At 37.6% G+C, this 15432-nt stretch overlaps 1 protein-coding gene across 1 annotated transcript in view; it reads left to right on the top strand.

Annotated features, from left to right (window-relative positions):
- The window catches only part of AK9 (adenylate kinase 9), an 81592-nt gene that overhangs the window by 35708 nt on the left and 30452 nt on the right, over positions 1 to 15432 (top strand). Inside the window, exons 18-24 of the mRNA XM_004674083.2 lie at positions 1066 to 1222; positions 2052 to 2166; positions 7161 to 7237; positions 9341 to 9496; positions 12531 to 12620; positions 13356 to 13556; positions 13930 to 14056. Of these exons, the coding sequence (XP_004674140.1) occupies positions 1066 to 1222; positions 2052 to 2166; positions 7161 to 7237; positions 9341 to 9496; positions 12531 to 12620; positions 13356 to 13556; positions 13930 to 14056 (923 nt within the window). The remainder of the gene's footprint in view (positions 1 to 1065; positions 1223 to 2051; positions 2167 to 7160; positions 7238 to 9340; positions 9497 to 12530; positions 12621 to 13355; positions 13557 to 13929; positions 14057 to 15432) is intronic.

The raw sequence follows: 15432 nt of genomic DNA, 5'->3' as shown, positions 1-15432 counted from the left end.
TGGGTTTTTTTTTTTTAAGATTCCATGTATAAATGAGATCATCCAATATTTGTCTTTCTGTGTCTGACTTATTTTACTTATACTACCACTTAGTAGCTCTCTTTCCCCCTCAAATTTCCTATGTTAAATATTTGAAAGAATTTAAAAACAACTGTGTTCAGATAAAAATCTACAAATCAAATAATCCTAAATTTGGCACAGGTCAGAGAGTTTTATTTGGCCTTCTTGACATTTCTTACTCTTTGACTTCTAATATCCTGTGATTACCTGGAGGCACATAGCTGTTTAAAACCCTTTGAATTGGTATACTCAGATCCACTTTGCCAATTTCCATGAACTCACTGAAGCCGTTGCTATTAGTAACCATCTTAGTGCTCTTCCATTAAGGGATGAAAAGCAAAAGAAAAATGAACACTTTTGTCACTAAAAAGAGCAAGCTGCACTTGCACTGCTACACATAGACCACCTTCTTCTGGGAGCATAAAAAACGCAGGTTTGGGGCCCTCCTGCTGGCGCAGCGGGTTAAAACACAGCACTGAGAAGCTAAAGCCACTTCAGCATGAGTTCGATCCTCGCCTGCCCTGGAGGTGACCACATGGCGTGGCAGACCTCTCCTGACCCGCCCGCTGCTCCCCTCAGCAGTGTACTTCGTCGATCTGCCTGTTCTGCTCCCCACTCTGTCTCTGGTGAATCCTCTCACTGCCCCTGCACCTCTGGCCTGTACCCCAATTCTGTATGCATAAATAAATAAATCTTTTTTAAAAAAAAGGCAGGCTTAGGGGCACTGAGCTAGATCTTCTGAATCAGGTTCTGAACTCAGTTATACTGAAAAACAGGTACCCAAACTATATTTCTGCATTTACTTAATAAAGGATTTTGCTCCCCATTCTTAATTTTTTAAGCTTACAGCTTTATTCTTTTAAAATTAGTTTCTCTTTTAAAGTTAACTCTTCTGTGTAGTCAGAAGAACTCAAAATATCATTGGTTAAAGATCACATGAATGTTATGGTAGCATCCTTAACTTGTCAAGCTATGGTGGTAATACCAGTGTGTCATTTTTCACAGGTGACAGAAGAAAATAAGAATAGGTTTCATGGTGCCCCCACATATGGAGGGTGGATATTGGACAATTGCCCTGTTATAAAAGAACTGTGGACAACCTTAAATGAAAAAGGAATTATACCTGATTTAGTTATTGTTTTATCAAATGCGGAAAACAATGGTTAGTAAATGTTTATGATGTAAATTTAAAAGTGACGTTATGATTGCTGATAATATCTTTAGTTAAAATATACAATGGAAAACTCTCCATCCATCCATTGGTACAAATAGCATCCCAGCAACCCTTTCATGACCTAGACATACAAAATACAGCTTCCAGCATCACATAGGTAATCAAAGCTTATGCTCTAGAGCTCTGGACATTCCAGCAGGCCTTTATAATCAATCGTTCTTGGGAGCTAGTCAGATCTATAATTTCTAAATGCACAAATAAGCCCGAGGGCAATGACTATATATATATATATATATATGTCCTCCTTCACCTCAAATGAGAAATAGTAGGTACATAAAGACAACAAAATTAAATTTTAATTATGCTATCACTTTGTATAGGTCAATAGGAAGTATGATAGTATTATGTGATGCTGGCATAAAAAAAGACATTTGGACCAATGGACCAAAATAGAGAACCCAGAAATAAGTCTGTACCTTAACCAAGATTCAGTGTCAACATCAAGAATATTCTGTCATTTTACCTCGTAAAGAAAATATATTTGATAATAGGATCCAGAAAATGAACTCATATACTTCCCATGTTTTAGTTATTTATATACCATGCCATGTTTCAGTTACTTATGTAATATATACTTTTTAAGAGGATTTAAGATAGTGTAAGTGTTGTAAAGAATGGGAGTTACATTTCAATAAGTACTTAAAGAAAAACAAATTGGAAATAGAAAAAAAAATTGTCATTGTTACTTTCCAAGTTTATATCTCACTATGTTTTACAGATTTAAAAGTTAGTATTATTCTCTTTTTCTGCATTTTAGGAAAATACTTATTAAATAGAACATATTTACAGAATAAATCCGAAATTGACTCCAGTATTTTAGAAAGATTAGTTGATGAACTACAAAAGCAAAGAACAGAGGAAGAAGCAGCAAGGTATAATCTCCTGACATAATAAAACATGCTAATGTTTCTTTTATTGTTGTTAAATACCTACTTACAATTTATATCTATGAAATGTCTTCAATGTCAAAGTAGTGGACCATTAACTTGGTGCAGTGCTATTTCTAAGAAAAGCTATAATTTCAACAACATAAAAAACAATTTCTGATGTACAGGGTTGTAAAAATTTTCAAGGCTGCAAATCTAATTAACTTCCAAAGACTTTTTAAAAAATCAGCAAGCACAGGTAAGACTTTTTTATAACATATTTATTTGATAATTAATTGTGTTAACTAGCATTTGCATCTTAAATACTATGATAAAAAGAAAATTAAAATGCTAAATGTGTGATAGGACTGACTTCTAAAACCAAAGTCCTATATAATGAAAGAACAAGATTGGTTATTTTCTGCAAATTTTGTTCATTTACCAGTCATAACATAACTATATAATTTTGAGAGTCCATCCTCACCCCTTTGTATATACACATGCGTCACTCACCCTCCACCTACTTGACATCAAGAGCTCATTATCTAATTTGAGCACAATGAGGAACTTCTAAAAATGTGAATATATTTGTACCTAGTCATTAGTTAAATATCAAATTCTTCAGATGGGGGGAAAAGTATAAAAAGAAAAAACATATTATTTTCTCATTGTCCTTTGTTGCTGAAACGCATCTTTAGATACTTTACATTTTAATTTGTTCACTGGACTCCCTACCTCTCAAAGTAAGAAAGGCTAAGATATTTAAAAAGCAAATTTCTTTATGCTAATCCACTAAACCTCCTACTATTAATGATGGTATCCATTGAAGTTTTCTCAAATGCTATTTCTTTTTCTCTTCAGATATTAGCAATTTGAGGAGGGGTTTTGGAGAGTTGTTTTTTTTTTTTTAAGATTTCTGTATTTATGCATACAGAACTGGAGTACAGGCCAGAGGTGCAGGGGCAGTGAGAGGATTCAGCAGAGAGAGTAGGGAGCAGAATAGGCAGACTGACGATGTACACTGCTGAGGGGAGCAGCAGGCGGGTCACGAGAGGTCTGCCACGCCAGGTGGATCACCTCCAGGACAGGTGGGGATCGAACTCATGCTAAAGTGGCTTTAGCTTATTAGTGCTATGCTTTAACCTGCTGCGCCACCAGGGAGGGCCCTTGGAGAGTTTTTTAAGGTCTAGAAATTACAAAGCTGGCAGGTGGATAGTTAAGCTGCTATAGGAGGCTAACTGATAGGTCTGTGCCAGAGGATTTTATTTCTCAGTGTTCATTATTCATCTAAGTTAGCTATTCATTCCTTTGGGATTGTAACATAAAAATATAAAGTATAACATAATTAATATTTAATATAATTAATGATATTATTTGATATATTGACTAAAAAGTATTAACTTAGAGAATAAATTTATTACATTTATTTTTAGCTTTGAAAAGTTTTTTTTTTAAGATTTATTATTTATTCATACAGAACTGGGGTACAAGCCAGAGGTGCTAGTGAGAGGCTTCACCAGAGACAGAGTGGGGAGCAGAACAGGCAGATGGAGGAAGTACTCTGCTGAGGGGAGCAGCGGGCAGGTCAGGATAGATCTGCCTGCCATGTGGATCTCCTCCAGGGCAGAGGATGGAACTTGCACTGAAGCGGCTGAGGCCAACTTGCAATGCTTTGTCCTAACCCATTGTGCCACCAGGGAGGGCTCTTTGAAAAGTTTTGTTATGTGTCGAAGAAAGCAATATTGGCCTCTTTCTAGAGAATGCACTGTGAAGACCACAAAGACTGGTACCAATATAAAGGTACAAGACTGACTACCTGCAAGTGGTAGATTTTACATCATCATTTCAGATCTATGAGATGATGGCGTTGCTGTCTTGTCTCCTAGAGTAGCTACTTGTCACTCCCAGAGCATACTGTAGAGTCTGTATGTGTGTATCTATATGTATATCCATATTAGTGGATTATGTATGTTCTATATGTATCTATATAATATATATATTCTGTACATTCACAATACAAATAAAACTACAATCTGCTAGGATTTAGGCAGTTACCTAATTTTTCCCCAGAAATACTCAAATAATTAGAAAATATCGATATCAATATAAAAGTAAAATAAAAGTCGATGTGATTTCTAAGCTGATGGTCTGCTACATTTTCAGTAGGAAAAATACATACTAGTATATCTCTAATTTGCTTAGGAAAGGAAAAAGATCTTTACTTTCTCTACTTTCCCAATTTTCATCACTCATCTTACCTTTTTTTAATATAGAATCTTCTGAACTATCCCTATAATTTATTATAATCAATTTTTACTTCTTTTAATCCTGGATTTTTTAAAAAAAATTGTAAACTTTGGAGCCCTCCTTGGTGGCACAGTGGGTGACAGCACAGCACTGAGAAGCTAAAGCCACTTCAACATGAGTTCGAACCCCACCCCGGAGGTGACCCACATGGTGCAGCAGACCTCTCATGACCCACCCACTGTGTACTTTGTCATTCGACTTGTTCTGCTCCCCATTCTGTCTCTGGTGAAGCCTCTCACCACTCCTGCACCTCTGGCCTGTATCCCAGTTCTGTATGAATAAATAAATAAATCTTTTTTAAAAAAAATTTTGTAAACTTTTTTTTTTAAAAGATTTATTTATGTATTCATACAGAACTGGGGTACAGGCCAGAGATGCCACGCCATGTGGTCACCTCCGGGGCAGGCGGGAATCGAACTCATGCGGAAGTAACTTTTGATTCTTAGTACAGTGCTTTAACCCACTGCACCACCAGGAAGGGCCAGTTTTTGTAAACTTTTTAATGCCAAAGACTTGACCATATTGAAGAGGCTTTTCTAGATTTCTATATGTTGTTTTTTAAAATATTTAAAACTCATTTAAAAATGTGAGTATTTCAAAACAAACTTTTTTCATAGGCTGAATAAAGTAAATCTAAAACAGAAAGAAACAAAACAGATACTCATTTAAAGGCCTTTTCCAACTTGGTTAGAATAGGGGTCAACTTAACAGGATTAAGAATTACAACTTGGTCTAAAAATCTAAAGACATTACAGTCTGCAGCTTTCCAAAATGCCAGTCCAATGCAGGGTAATTTCTGTCATTGCCATTTCTCTTTCCCCGTTTGTCTTTGACTCATCTATCCAAGTGGTTTATCGAAGTTATCTAGTAATCATCATCTAACAAAATTCTTCCTAGTAAGTCTGAGATTCCCAGTAAAAGCATGTTTTATTGAGGTTTGAGTATGAAAAGCCTCACAAAGGAACTCTCTGCCTGAGCTAAATAAAATTTGCACACTATCAAGATCTCAGAAATTTGGGTCTTAAACAAAGAGAACTGTTCTCTTTGTCTAGATTGCAAGGTTTGGAATACAGTGAGAGAGCACCCCCTATTAGAAAGAAACACCAATGGTAGAAGAGATGTAGTATTGTATTTTGAAGAAAAAATTTGTAACTACATTTTCAAAGGAAGAGGAAAAGGACACAGAAAACAGGTCAACAGGAGAGGTGAGGAGTGTGCTACTGAGAGTAATGGACTCAATCCTCATTTGGCGAATACTTGATACCATTTTTTAATACTTTTAAAAGATGCTATCAACAGGGGCCCTCCCTGGTGGTACAACAGGTTAAGCCTGCACTATGAAGCTAGCCACAACTGCTTCAGCATGAATTCCACTGTAGGCCAGGGAGGTGACCCACATGGCATAGCAGACCTCTCCTGTCTTGCCCATTGCTCCGCTCAGCAGGGTATTCCAGTGGATCTGCCTGTTCTGCTCCCCACTCTGTCTCTGGTGAATCCTCTCACCAGCCCTGCAACTCTGGCCTGTTCCCCAGTTCTGCATGTGTAGATAAAATAAATCTTTTTTTTTAAATGCTATCAACATTCTTATATTTCTATATACAATAGCATACCAATTCCTGGGGGATCAGTTTCTAGACATAGAATTTCTGGGTCAAAGGCATATGCATTTTAATTTTTAAAGAGTGCTTTTCTCCATCACTTTACTAACTTAAACCTCTTTTCACCATTAAGGCAATTTGTGTTTCAACTCAAATGAAAAACAGATTCCAACTAGATATTTTAAGTCTCCATATTCTACATCCCTTTAAATTTCATTATTAAAGTACTAAAAAGACAAATCAGAAAATAAATTTTCCCATTACAAAGACAAATTCATAAATATTCTATTATTCAATATAGAAAAAATTTTAAGAGCAAAAATTGTATACAAATTTAAAGTGCTCGGGCCCTCCCTGGTGGCGTCACAGGTTAAAAGCACAGCATTAAGAAGCTAAAGCCACTTCAGCATGAGTTTGATTCCCAGCCTCTCTCCCCACCCCCCCACCACCACCCCGCTGCTCCCCTCAGCAGTGTACTTCATCCATCTGCCTGTTCTGCTCCCCACTCTGTCTCCGGTGAACCCTCTCACCACCCTTGAACCTCTAGCCTGTAACCCAGCTCTGTATGCATAAATAAATCTTTAAAAATAAATTTTAAGTGCTCATAATGCTATCATTCAGACAATTACTATTAGCATTTTGATTAGCTTGCTTCTAGTCTTCTAGTCATCATTTATATAAATTTTTAATACAGAATTAAAATTTATTATATATAGTTTTATATTATATTTTTTTCATTTAACATTAGGCTGTTAAACGAAAACCATTTCTCACTTAATCAGAAGGGGAAATGGTACAATGTCTTCCATTAATCTTTCAAGTTGGTATATAACAATTCTTTATTAATTTTGACAGGTTTCCTAATTAATAGGCAAAGTTTTACAAAGTATAAAATTCTAACTGATAAAAAAAAAAGGACCCCTGGAAATTAACTGGTCTCAACATGTGTGAATTAGACATTTACATTGTAAAGTAGTGTGATGAATATTATGAACAGCTTAGTCTATTTTTTATCATAATAAACCTTAAATCCTACAGTGTTGTGAGATGTCTAAATTTCCAAAGATAATTAAATGTTGGACCTTTTTATTTCAGAAAAGCCACAGAAGAGGCACGGAGACTAGAAGAACAAAATCAGAGACTAATGGACGCTATGAACGAGAAGGCCAAAGGTAAACACAGATTGATATGACTAATGTGTTATAGAGGCAGCAGCAGTATTTCAAGTGAATTACTGGCAGTGTCACTTTCTTCCCAATGTGCCCATGAAAACCCAGGTGTCTGCCTATGGCACTAAAGTATCTGACCCCTTTTGTTCTCGAAGCGTTACACTCAGTGTGATAAATTCTACCGTCACCATAGTAATGCATTCATAGGAAAAAGACTCCTGATACCATACCTCCTTGCACCTCTTTAAGAGGGGTACATGGCAGAACAGCTTGTTCAGTGAGTTTAAAATGGTTGTTGCCTCACAGCTATTGGTTTTGTATTAGAAGAATCCTGAGGACTGAGAGAATAGTCCAGCTCTCACTATGAGCATCCATTGTCTTTACATCTCCATTATAGATGAACTGATTCTAAAAGTTTCTTTTGAAACTGGAGTTCCTTTTTTCCCCCCATTCTTTTTTTTTCTTCCCCCCTGTGTTGAAATGACATTGGTTAACAACAATCATACAACTATATGACTGGAGGGCAAAAACTTGAGCTCTTAACCTGTGATCCATGGATAACATTCAGGGGTCTGTGAACTTGAACGAGAAAATAATCAACTTTATTTTACTTAACGCTTACTGTAATTTAGTGTATCCTTCAATTAGGCAACAAATCACAATAATATTTGCAGTACTTTGACTTTGTTATCAGTAAAAATGAAGATAGGTTCATAGCACATTACAGTTTTATATATCTTGTTTATGCTTCTCACTATTCCAAAATTATGGTAGCTATTAAACTCTCCACTAGTTCTTATTACTTAATGCATTAGTAAAGATCCCTACAGCATAAAAAATTTGATATCTTGATAATATCATTTCCATATACTTGGCTTCTTATATAATCTAGGAGCTTGAAAGTGTTACTCTAAGGCTCCATAAGTTCTACCAGAATGTCAGAGGGGCCTTGGCTCAAACATGTAAAGAGCGTCTATTTCAGTTTTCATAGCCATGCAACAAGCCACTCCAACACAGCAAAACATCACCATTTTTATGATGTACATAATTCTGTGGATCAGGTTTTAGACCAGAGCTTATCTCTGTACCCTGAAGACCTTGGTTCTGACATTGAGTAGTTACCATGGAAGTGAATACTCTAGCCCCGGTCAAGACTTCAGATTAACATGTTCAAAGACAATTATGTGATTATTGTTATTTCAACCATAAAGTTTTGGGGTAATTTATTGTAACACAATAACTACTAGCAAATTTGCTCAGACAGAATCACAGATTGAACAAGAATCTTGGAGCATCTTTCCACTTATGATACAAAGATTATCCATTTGGTTCTAGAAAAAGAGTATTTTTTAAAATATTTCTTCATCATTATATCAATTACTTTCATAGTATGCTTTATAAAGTACTTATATAGAGAGACAAATTTTAAACAGATATACACATACTAGACATATGACCAATTGTATTTTTGTTTCTTATTCTTTTGTTTTTTCCTCAGTTAAAGGACATTTTGAGTTTCTGGTGTAGAGTTCATAACTTTATCCCAATCCTAATAGCATTCGTCAAATGCTATATCAGCATAAAACTCTCCATAAAACACAAAACATTCACGTATTCCGGATCATACACTTGGAAGCCACATGCTCTGCAGTCCTGCTTTGACCTCAGAATAGAGGACATTTCCCCTCCAATGGGAGTAAATGCCAAGGGGAATACCCGTGTCATCATGAAACATATTCATTGGCTCTATCTCTGGAACTATTGCCGTGCATTTCTTCAATTGAATTTAACCTTGGACCTTCCCTCACTTTCCACTTGAACTTGTCAACAGAGCTTTTCAGGAACTATTTAGAAAACACCTGGAGACTAGAGCCTTCATAGCTGACATCTGTGCACTCCATGAGCTGGGTCCTGAGAGATTATTATCATTATCATTGTTATTATTATTATTATTGAGGTAAATTAAACCCCTTGCTCCAAGAGGGCCAGTTCCTATTCTTTGTTGTGGCCTCAGCACCAAATAGCTTGTCAGGTAGCCTAATTAAACATTTGTTGACCCAAAGAGAAGAGAATGATCATTTATTTCTTCTCATTTCTTTCTGGAAGAAGAAGAGAATGACACTGAGGTTGAAGAGGATATGGAAGGTGAAGAATCTGAAGTTCAAGAAGTGGCTGAAACCCCTGATATAGCTGAGGAGACCAAGGGACCTTTACCTGAAGAGCCTGAAGTTTCTGAGACCCCTGAGCCAGAGCAAGAATCAGGTCAGACTTTATTGAGGCCCACTTAGGCACATTAGGGGGTTTTATGTGCATGCATGTGTATATGTGAGTGTGTGTGCTGAGAAAACAGAAGCAGGCTAAGCCTGGAGACATCCATGCTAGGGAGCAGCCATTTTGCCCAAGTCACCTGGTTTGAAGTGTGGAAGCCATGTGTTCTCTGCCCCAGTACTGGCACTCAGGACCTGCTGCATAACTCGTGGGGCACATTGCTCAGCAAACAGAGGAGCCACTAAAGGTGCCACTAAAGATCCAAAAGTATAAAAGTTTTTCTTTTCTCCTGTGGTTTGTCTCTTAACTTACTGTGGTGCTTTTTTATTTTATGACTATTTCATGTCATTTTAAGAAAGAAAAATTAAATTTTAAGTGATTGCCACTGCTCATCTTATTTTTTTTAAAGATTTATTTATTTATGCATACAGAGCTGGGGTACAGGCCAGAGGTGCAGGGGCAGTGAGAGGAATCACCAGAGACAGAGTGGGGAGCAGAACAGGCAGATCACCGATGTACACTGCAGAGGGGAGCAGCAGGTGGGTCAGGAGAGGTCTGCCACGCCATGTGGGTCACCTCCGGAGCAGAGATCGAACTCAGGCTGAAGTGGCTTTAGCTTCCAAGTGCTGTGCTTTAACCCACTGTACCACCTGGGAGGGCCTGTGCATCTTATTTTTAAAGGCAAATAGAACATTTAGCTCATGCAGCATCAACAAATGACACAAGTATTACTTGACAGTTCATATGTGCATATGCATTTCATTCTTACAGATTTACTAAGTCATTTTCACTCACAAACAACTTCTTCATGTACTCATATTCTATTAACACTCAACCCTTATCTTCCTATTAAGGAAGGGCTGAAGAGAAGAGGAATTCTCGGTTGTCCTTATCTTTCCCTTTCTACCTCATCATTTTCCACTTAACTGCTTAGTTAACACAGGAAAGTAACAGGAGCAAGAAAGGATATGGTGGGCTTCCTTAGTCATTCGTGACTCTTTAAATGCTATCACCTTCTCTCTGTATCTGAGACAAGCTGTAGGCCAACAGGGAGAGTATGGTCTCTCCAGGCTTTCACACGCTCCCCCACCCAGCCCTCGGCACACTTCCTACCACAAACAGTGGGGCCCTTTGAGCTTTTCGCTCATGACACTGTGTCAGGAGTGCTCTCGGGGATGAAATGCCAAAGGCAGGCAAGCCCGTCCTGGGCGTCTCTCTGCTCGCCTGTGCGCTCCCTTGGCGTTCCTTTAGGTCTTACTGTAGTAAACAGTTAAAGGTAAAATCATAAAAATTTTCAAAATGACAACAAATGAGCGTCCAACTCCAGAGACCAATCCGAGCACGCGATCCTGTGCAGCTACAAAGCTCACAGGCCCACAAAGCCAGTCTGCCTGAGTGTCCGGTTTGGCGGTTTGGGCAAGGAGTCTGAGCAATGAAAGCCACACTCAGGACTGACGCAGCAAACATAGGGGACCCTGTGATGGGAGTGAGGCTCTTAAATGCTTCCAAGCACACTTAGAATTGGATTAGAAACTAATCTTACATGTTAAGTCTTCAAATACCTGCAGCTTGATGCCTGCCTGGAACAACTCCAGATTATGAAGCTCCTATTAGCTGATAAAAGAAGCAGAATTAACGGGAATTTTTACAATGAGAAATCTCAAGCTCAAAATAGATCATTTTTTGCTATAGATACTGGTGTCATCAGACAAAAAATGAAAATCATATCCCTTGTACCACACAGAGGAGCCAGCCAGCAGGATGAAATACCTAATTTCCTTTTAAGAGTTCCACACTTTTATTGACTTGAATTCCCACCCAGAAACTTTGTTATTTTCTTCAGTACCTAACCAATTAACCTGACAGCTCTCCCTGTATTGCAAGACTACAGGTCATAAATACCCAAAGAAATAAAAGAAACTGACATCCATTATAATCAAACATATACCCAGAGTCTCAATATCTCTAAATTAGTGAGATCTGGCCTAGAAAATGATTTAGTTTTCTTATCTTTTACCTCATTATCCCTAACACTCACACGCACACACACACATCCCACACCCCCAGGAACCTGCTTTGGATGTTCTAATGCCAACATCTTACTCCATTCGACTAAGTTCTAGCCTGAAGCTATAGACATAATTGGACTTCTCCTGGGCTGGCTCACTTCTATGAAATGATGGATCTGTATTGCCATATTAAACCACATTCTATTTCAGAAGGACTTACATTTGGTTTAGCTAGTAATTTTTTCCTCCCTCCAACTTAGTGTGTCTTTCCAAAGTCATTTCTAAAATTACATATGTAGTTGTTTTTTTTTTTCCACTTAAAAATGCCCTATTTAGTCCTTAAAAGACAAATGCTGTGTAATTCTACCTAGAATAGTCAAAGCCATGAAGACAAAATGTATTATGATGGCTTCCAGGCAGCTGGGCAGAAGGGGAGGGTGGAAGTTAATGCTTAATGAGTATAGTCTCAGGTTTCTAAGATGGAAGGGACTATGAGGATGAAGGTTGGGGCTATTTACACAGATGTGTGAATGTGTTTAATATCACCATGCTGTAAATGTGAAAATGGTTAAGATAATTTTTGTATATTTTACCATAATAAAAAAATAAAGAAAAATGGCTTTGCCAAACATAAATTCATTACTTTGGGCATTTTTGTTTGTTTTTTTTTGCTTTACCGAGAGTGTCCTGTGGCAGACAAATGATATCTGCCAAAGGTAAAGTCATTGCTATCCTGATGCCATGTTCAAATATGAGGAAGTAACATTTAACTGTACTTAGCCAAAATTGTATGACCATGTATCAAGTCTTTTAATCATTGACCTATTGTTTATTTAAGAGTATTTTACATTTTCTGCCTTAATTATTTTTTATGCCATACATTAGATAATAAGAGCTATACATTAAATTAGACATAACTTGTGCAGTTTAAACTGGCATTGGAAATTTTCTCTGTATTAAACTTTATAATAGAATAATGTTTTAAAATTCAAAACTGAATATTTTACTTATTTTCTAAGGACCTGAACCTGTTGAGAATTCTGCAGTTGAAACAGAAATTCCAAAAGAAACCAATGAGGTGCTGGAAACTGAAGAATTACTTCAAGCAGGTGAGATCATAAAATAAAAGTATTCCTCATATTCTTTTGCAAAAGGTCTCGTCCCTTATTTAAGGGACAACTTTCTACTTGGTTCTTTTTCCAGGTGCTGCTCATTATATTTATTTAGCTTATAGCATTAAAAGTATATCTAGGACCCTCCCTGGTGACACAGCAGGTTAAAGCACAGCACTAAGAAGCTAAAGCCCCTTCAGCATGAGTTCGATCCCCAGCCCCAGAGGTGACCCTCATGGCACAGCAGACCTCTCCTGACCAGGCTGCTGTTCCTCTCACCAGTGCTCTTAGTCAGCGTGTTCTGCTCCCCTCTCTGTCTCTGGTGAATCCTCTCATTATCCCTGCACCTCTGGCTTGTACCCCAATTCTGTATGCATAAATAAACAAATCTTTTTTTAAAAAAAGGGTATCTAGGCATCTTATAATTCTGTTTTTCAGCAAATTGTATCTTACATAGTTTATTAACAGTTAAATTTATCATATGAAATTCACATTAATTAGTCATATAATTTGGATTTCATCAATACATAATAACTCACTAATATATAATAATCTATAGCCAATACATGGAACAAAGTATAATTAAAACATGAATTTGTGAATGCCTACATAAACTGAGAATATTAAGTTCATTTCTTACAAATGTTTGAAAGATATAAAGCTTAAATTATTTTGGCAATCTGACTGAAGATATAGTATCTTAAGCCTCATTTTTCTTTCCTTTAACAGAAGTTGTACTTCCTGAGTTTCCAGAAGATGCTTATCCTGATGTTCCTGAAATGGAACCATTTAAAGACCACATCAAATCTTTCATCTCCTCTTGGAGCCTTATGGAAACAGTAATCACTGACTCTTTTACTCAGATTTTAAACTTGGAGATTGCAGATAAGTCTCCAGAGGAGCTACTTCAAAAAGTAATCGAGACTATGGAAAGTAAGGGCTAGAACCATAACATTTGTTGTAAAAAAAAAAAAAAAATCAGGTAATATTAAAAGAGCACTGTGAAACATTAATGCATAAATGATAGTTTATGAAATATAACATTCAGCGTATCGGGAATGATGTTTTAAAACTGTCAGAGCTGCCACCAGCCAATCAGCACAGCTGTGGGAGACCACAGCACTAGCCACACTCATCAGAGTCACATAGAGGGTTTGTAAACACCTGTTTGCAAATATATTTAAACTAAAAGATCATCATTATAATTAATTTTTCTACTCATTGCTCATTGTAATAAGCTAATATTCTTTTAGCCTAAAAATATTTTCTCAAATGTTTCTTTCTCTCTTAATTTTTTTTTTAACAGAACCTTTTCAATATGTTGCCTGGGAGTTAACCATTGATGATTATGAAGAAGAAACGGAAGACTATCAGGCCGAAGCAGAAGTTGAGGAGGACTTAGAAGAGGAAGAAGAGGAAGAGGAAGAGGTACGGTTCTATGCTACCGCTCATTCACCTTGATTCCCCTCTTTGAAAGTACATGTATCCAGAGTAAAAAACCAGACCTTTTGGACCTCAAGTGAGTAAGCAAGTGTCCTCAACTTCATAAGCATGTCCACACATACTTTGCCCCCACTTCATTTTCACTTGGCCCTTGTGCTGCTAGAGCAATGTAGACAGTGTATTGCACCAATGAGGGCAAAAGAAAGTCTCTTCACCTTCTTTCCCCATGGAAAAATCTGTAGGTAGTAGACACAGATGTACTTCATAAATTAATAGAAGGTTTGCATAAAAGACAACAATGGAATGTTTGAGAGGCTGCTTGTATGATACAATGAATTGTATTCTCAAACTTTTTGCCAAGTGAACTATGTAAAATATTTCCAAAGTATTATTTGAGCACATAGTTTTCCTTAGTAGGAAACAAGGTAAATACCGAGGCATCTTCCAATTCATTTCCAGTAGGTAAGAAGTTGTGACCCTGACTTAACTTTTGTTTCTTGGGAATAATTTAAACCTGACCTCACAGTGACCCGGCACCAACACATCCCTGGGTTCTCCACTATACCCATGTCTGTGAGGACTGGGAGTACCTTCTTTCTCAATGCTGCTTTATTTTTCCTATACAAATAAAGAGGTTTAGGGCCCTCCCTGGTGGCGCAGCAGGTTAAAGCACAGCACTAAGAAGCTAAAGCCACTTCCACATGAGTTCGATCCCCACCTGTCCTGGAGGTGACCCACATGGAGCTGCAGACCTCTCCTGAAGACCCGCCTGCTGCTCCCCTCAGCAGTGTACTTCGGTGATCTGCTTGTTCTGCTCCCCCCTCTGTCTCTGGTGAAGCCTCTCACCACACCTGCACCTCTGGCCTGTACTCCTGTTCTAAATGCATAAGTAAATAATCTTTAAAAAAAAAAAAGAAAGAAAGAAAAGAAAGAGGTTTGGGCCCTCCCTGGTGGCGCAGCAGGTTAAAGCACAGCACTAAGAAGCTAAAGCCACTTCCGCATGAGTTCGATCCCCACCTGCCCCGGAGGTGACCACATGGCGTGGCAGACCTCTCCTGACCTGCCCGCTGCTCCCTTCAGCAGTGTACTTCATTGATCTGCCCGTTCTGTCTATGGTGAAGCCTCTCGCCACCCCTGAGCCTCTCGCCTGTACCCCAGCTCTGTATGCACAAATAAATAAATCGAAAAAGAAAAGAAAGAGGTTTAAGACACATAGAAAGGTCTGAAATACTTGATTGAAACAGAATAAAATTGGTCTTCTATGAATTGTTTTAAAGATATAGTGTTATGCTGACTCAAAAAGATACCTACACACCCAAGTTTATTGCTGCTTTATTCACAATTGGAAAGACATGGAAGCAGCCCA

The sequence above is a fragment of the Condylura cristata genome, unplaced genomic scaffold (genome assembly GCF_000260355.1).
Source record: "Condylura cristata isolate star-nosed mole 26May11 unplaced genomic scaffold, ConCri1.0 scaffold00001, whole genome shotgun sequence".
Classification (NCBI taxonomy): domain Eukaryota; kingdom Metazoa; phylum Chordata; class Mammalia; order Eulipotyphla; family Talpidae; genus Condylura; species Condylura cristata.
Note: the sequence above shows the minus strand (reverse complement) of the source record. Positions and strands in the feature narration are given on the sequence as shown.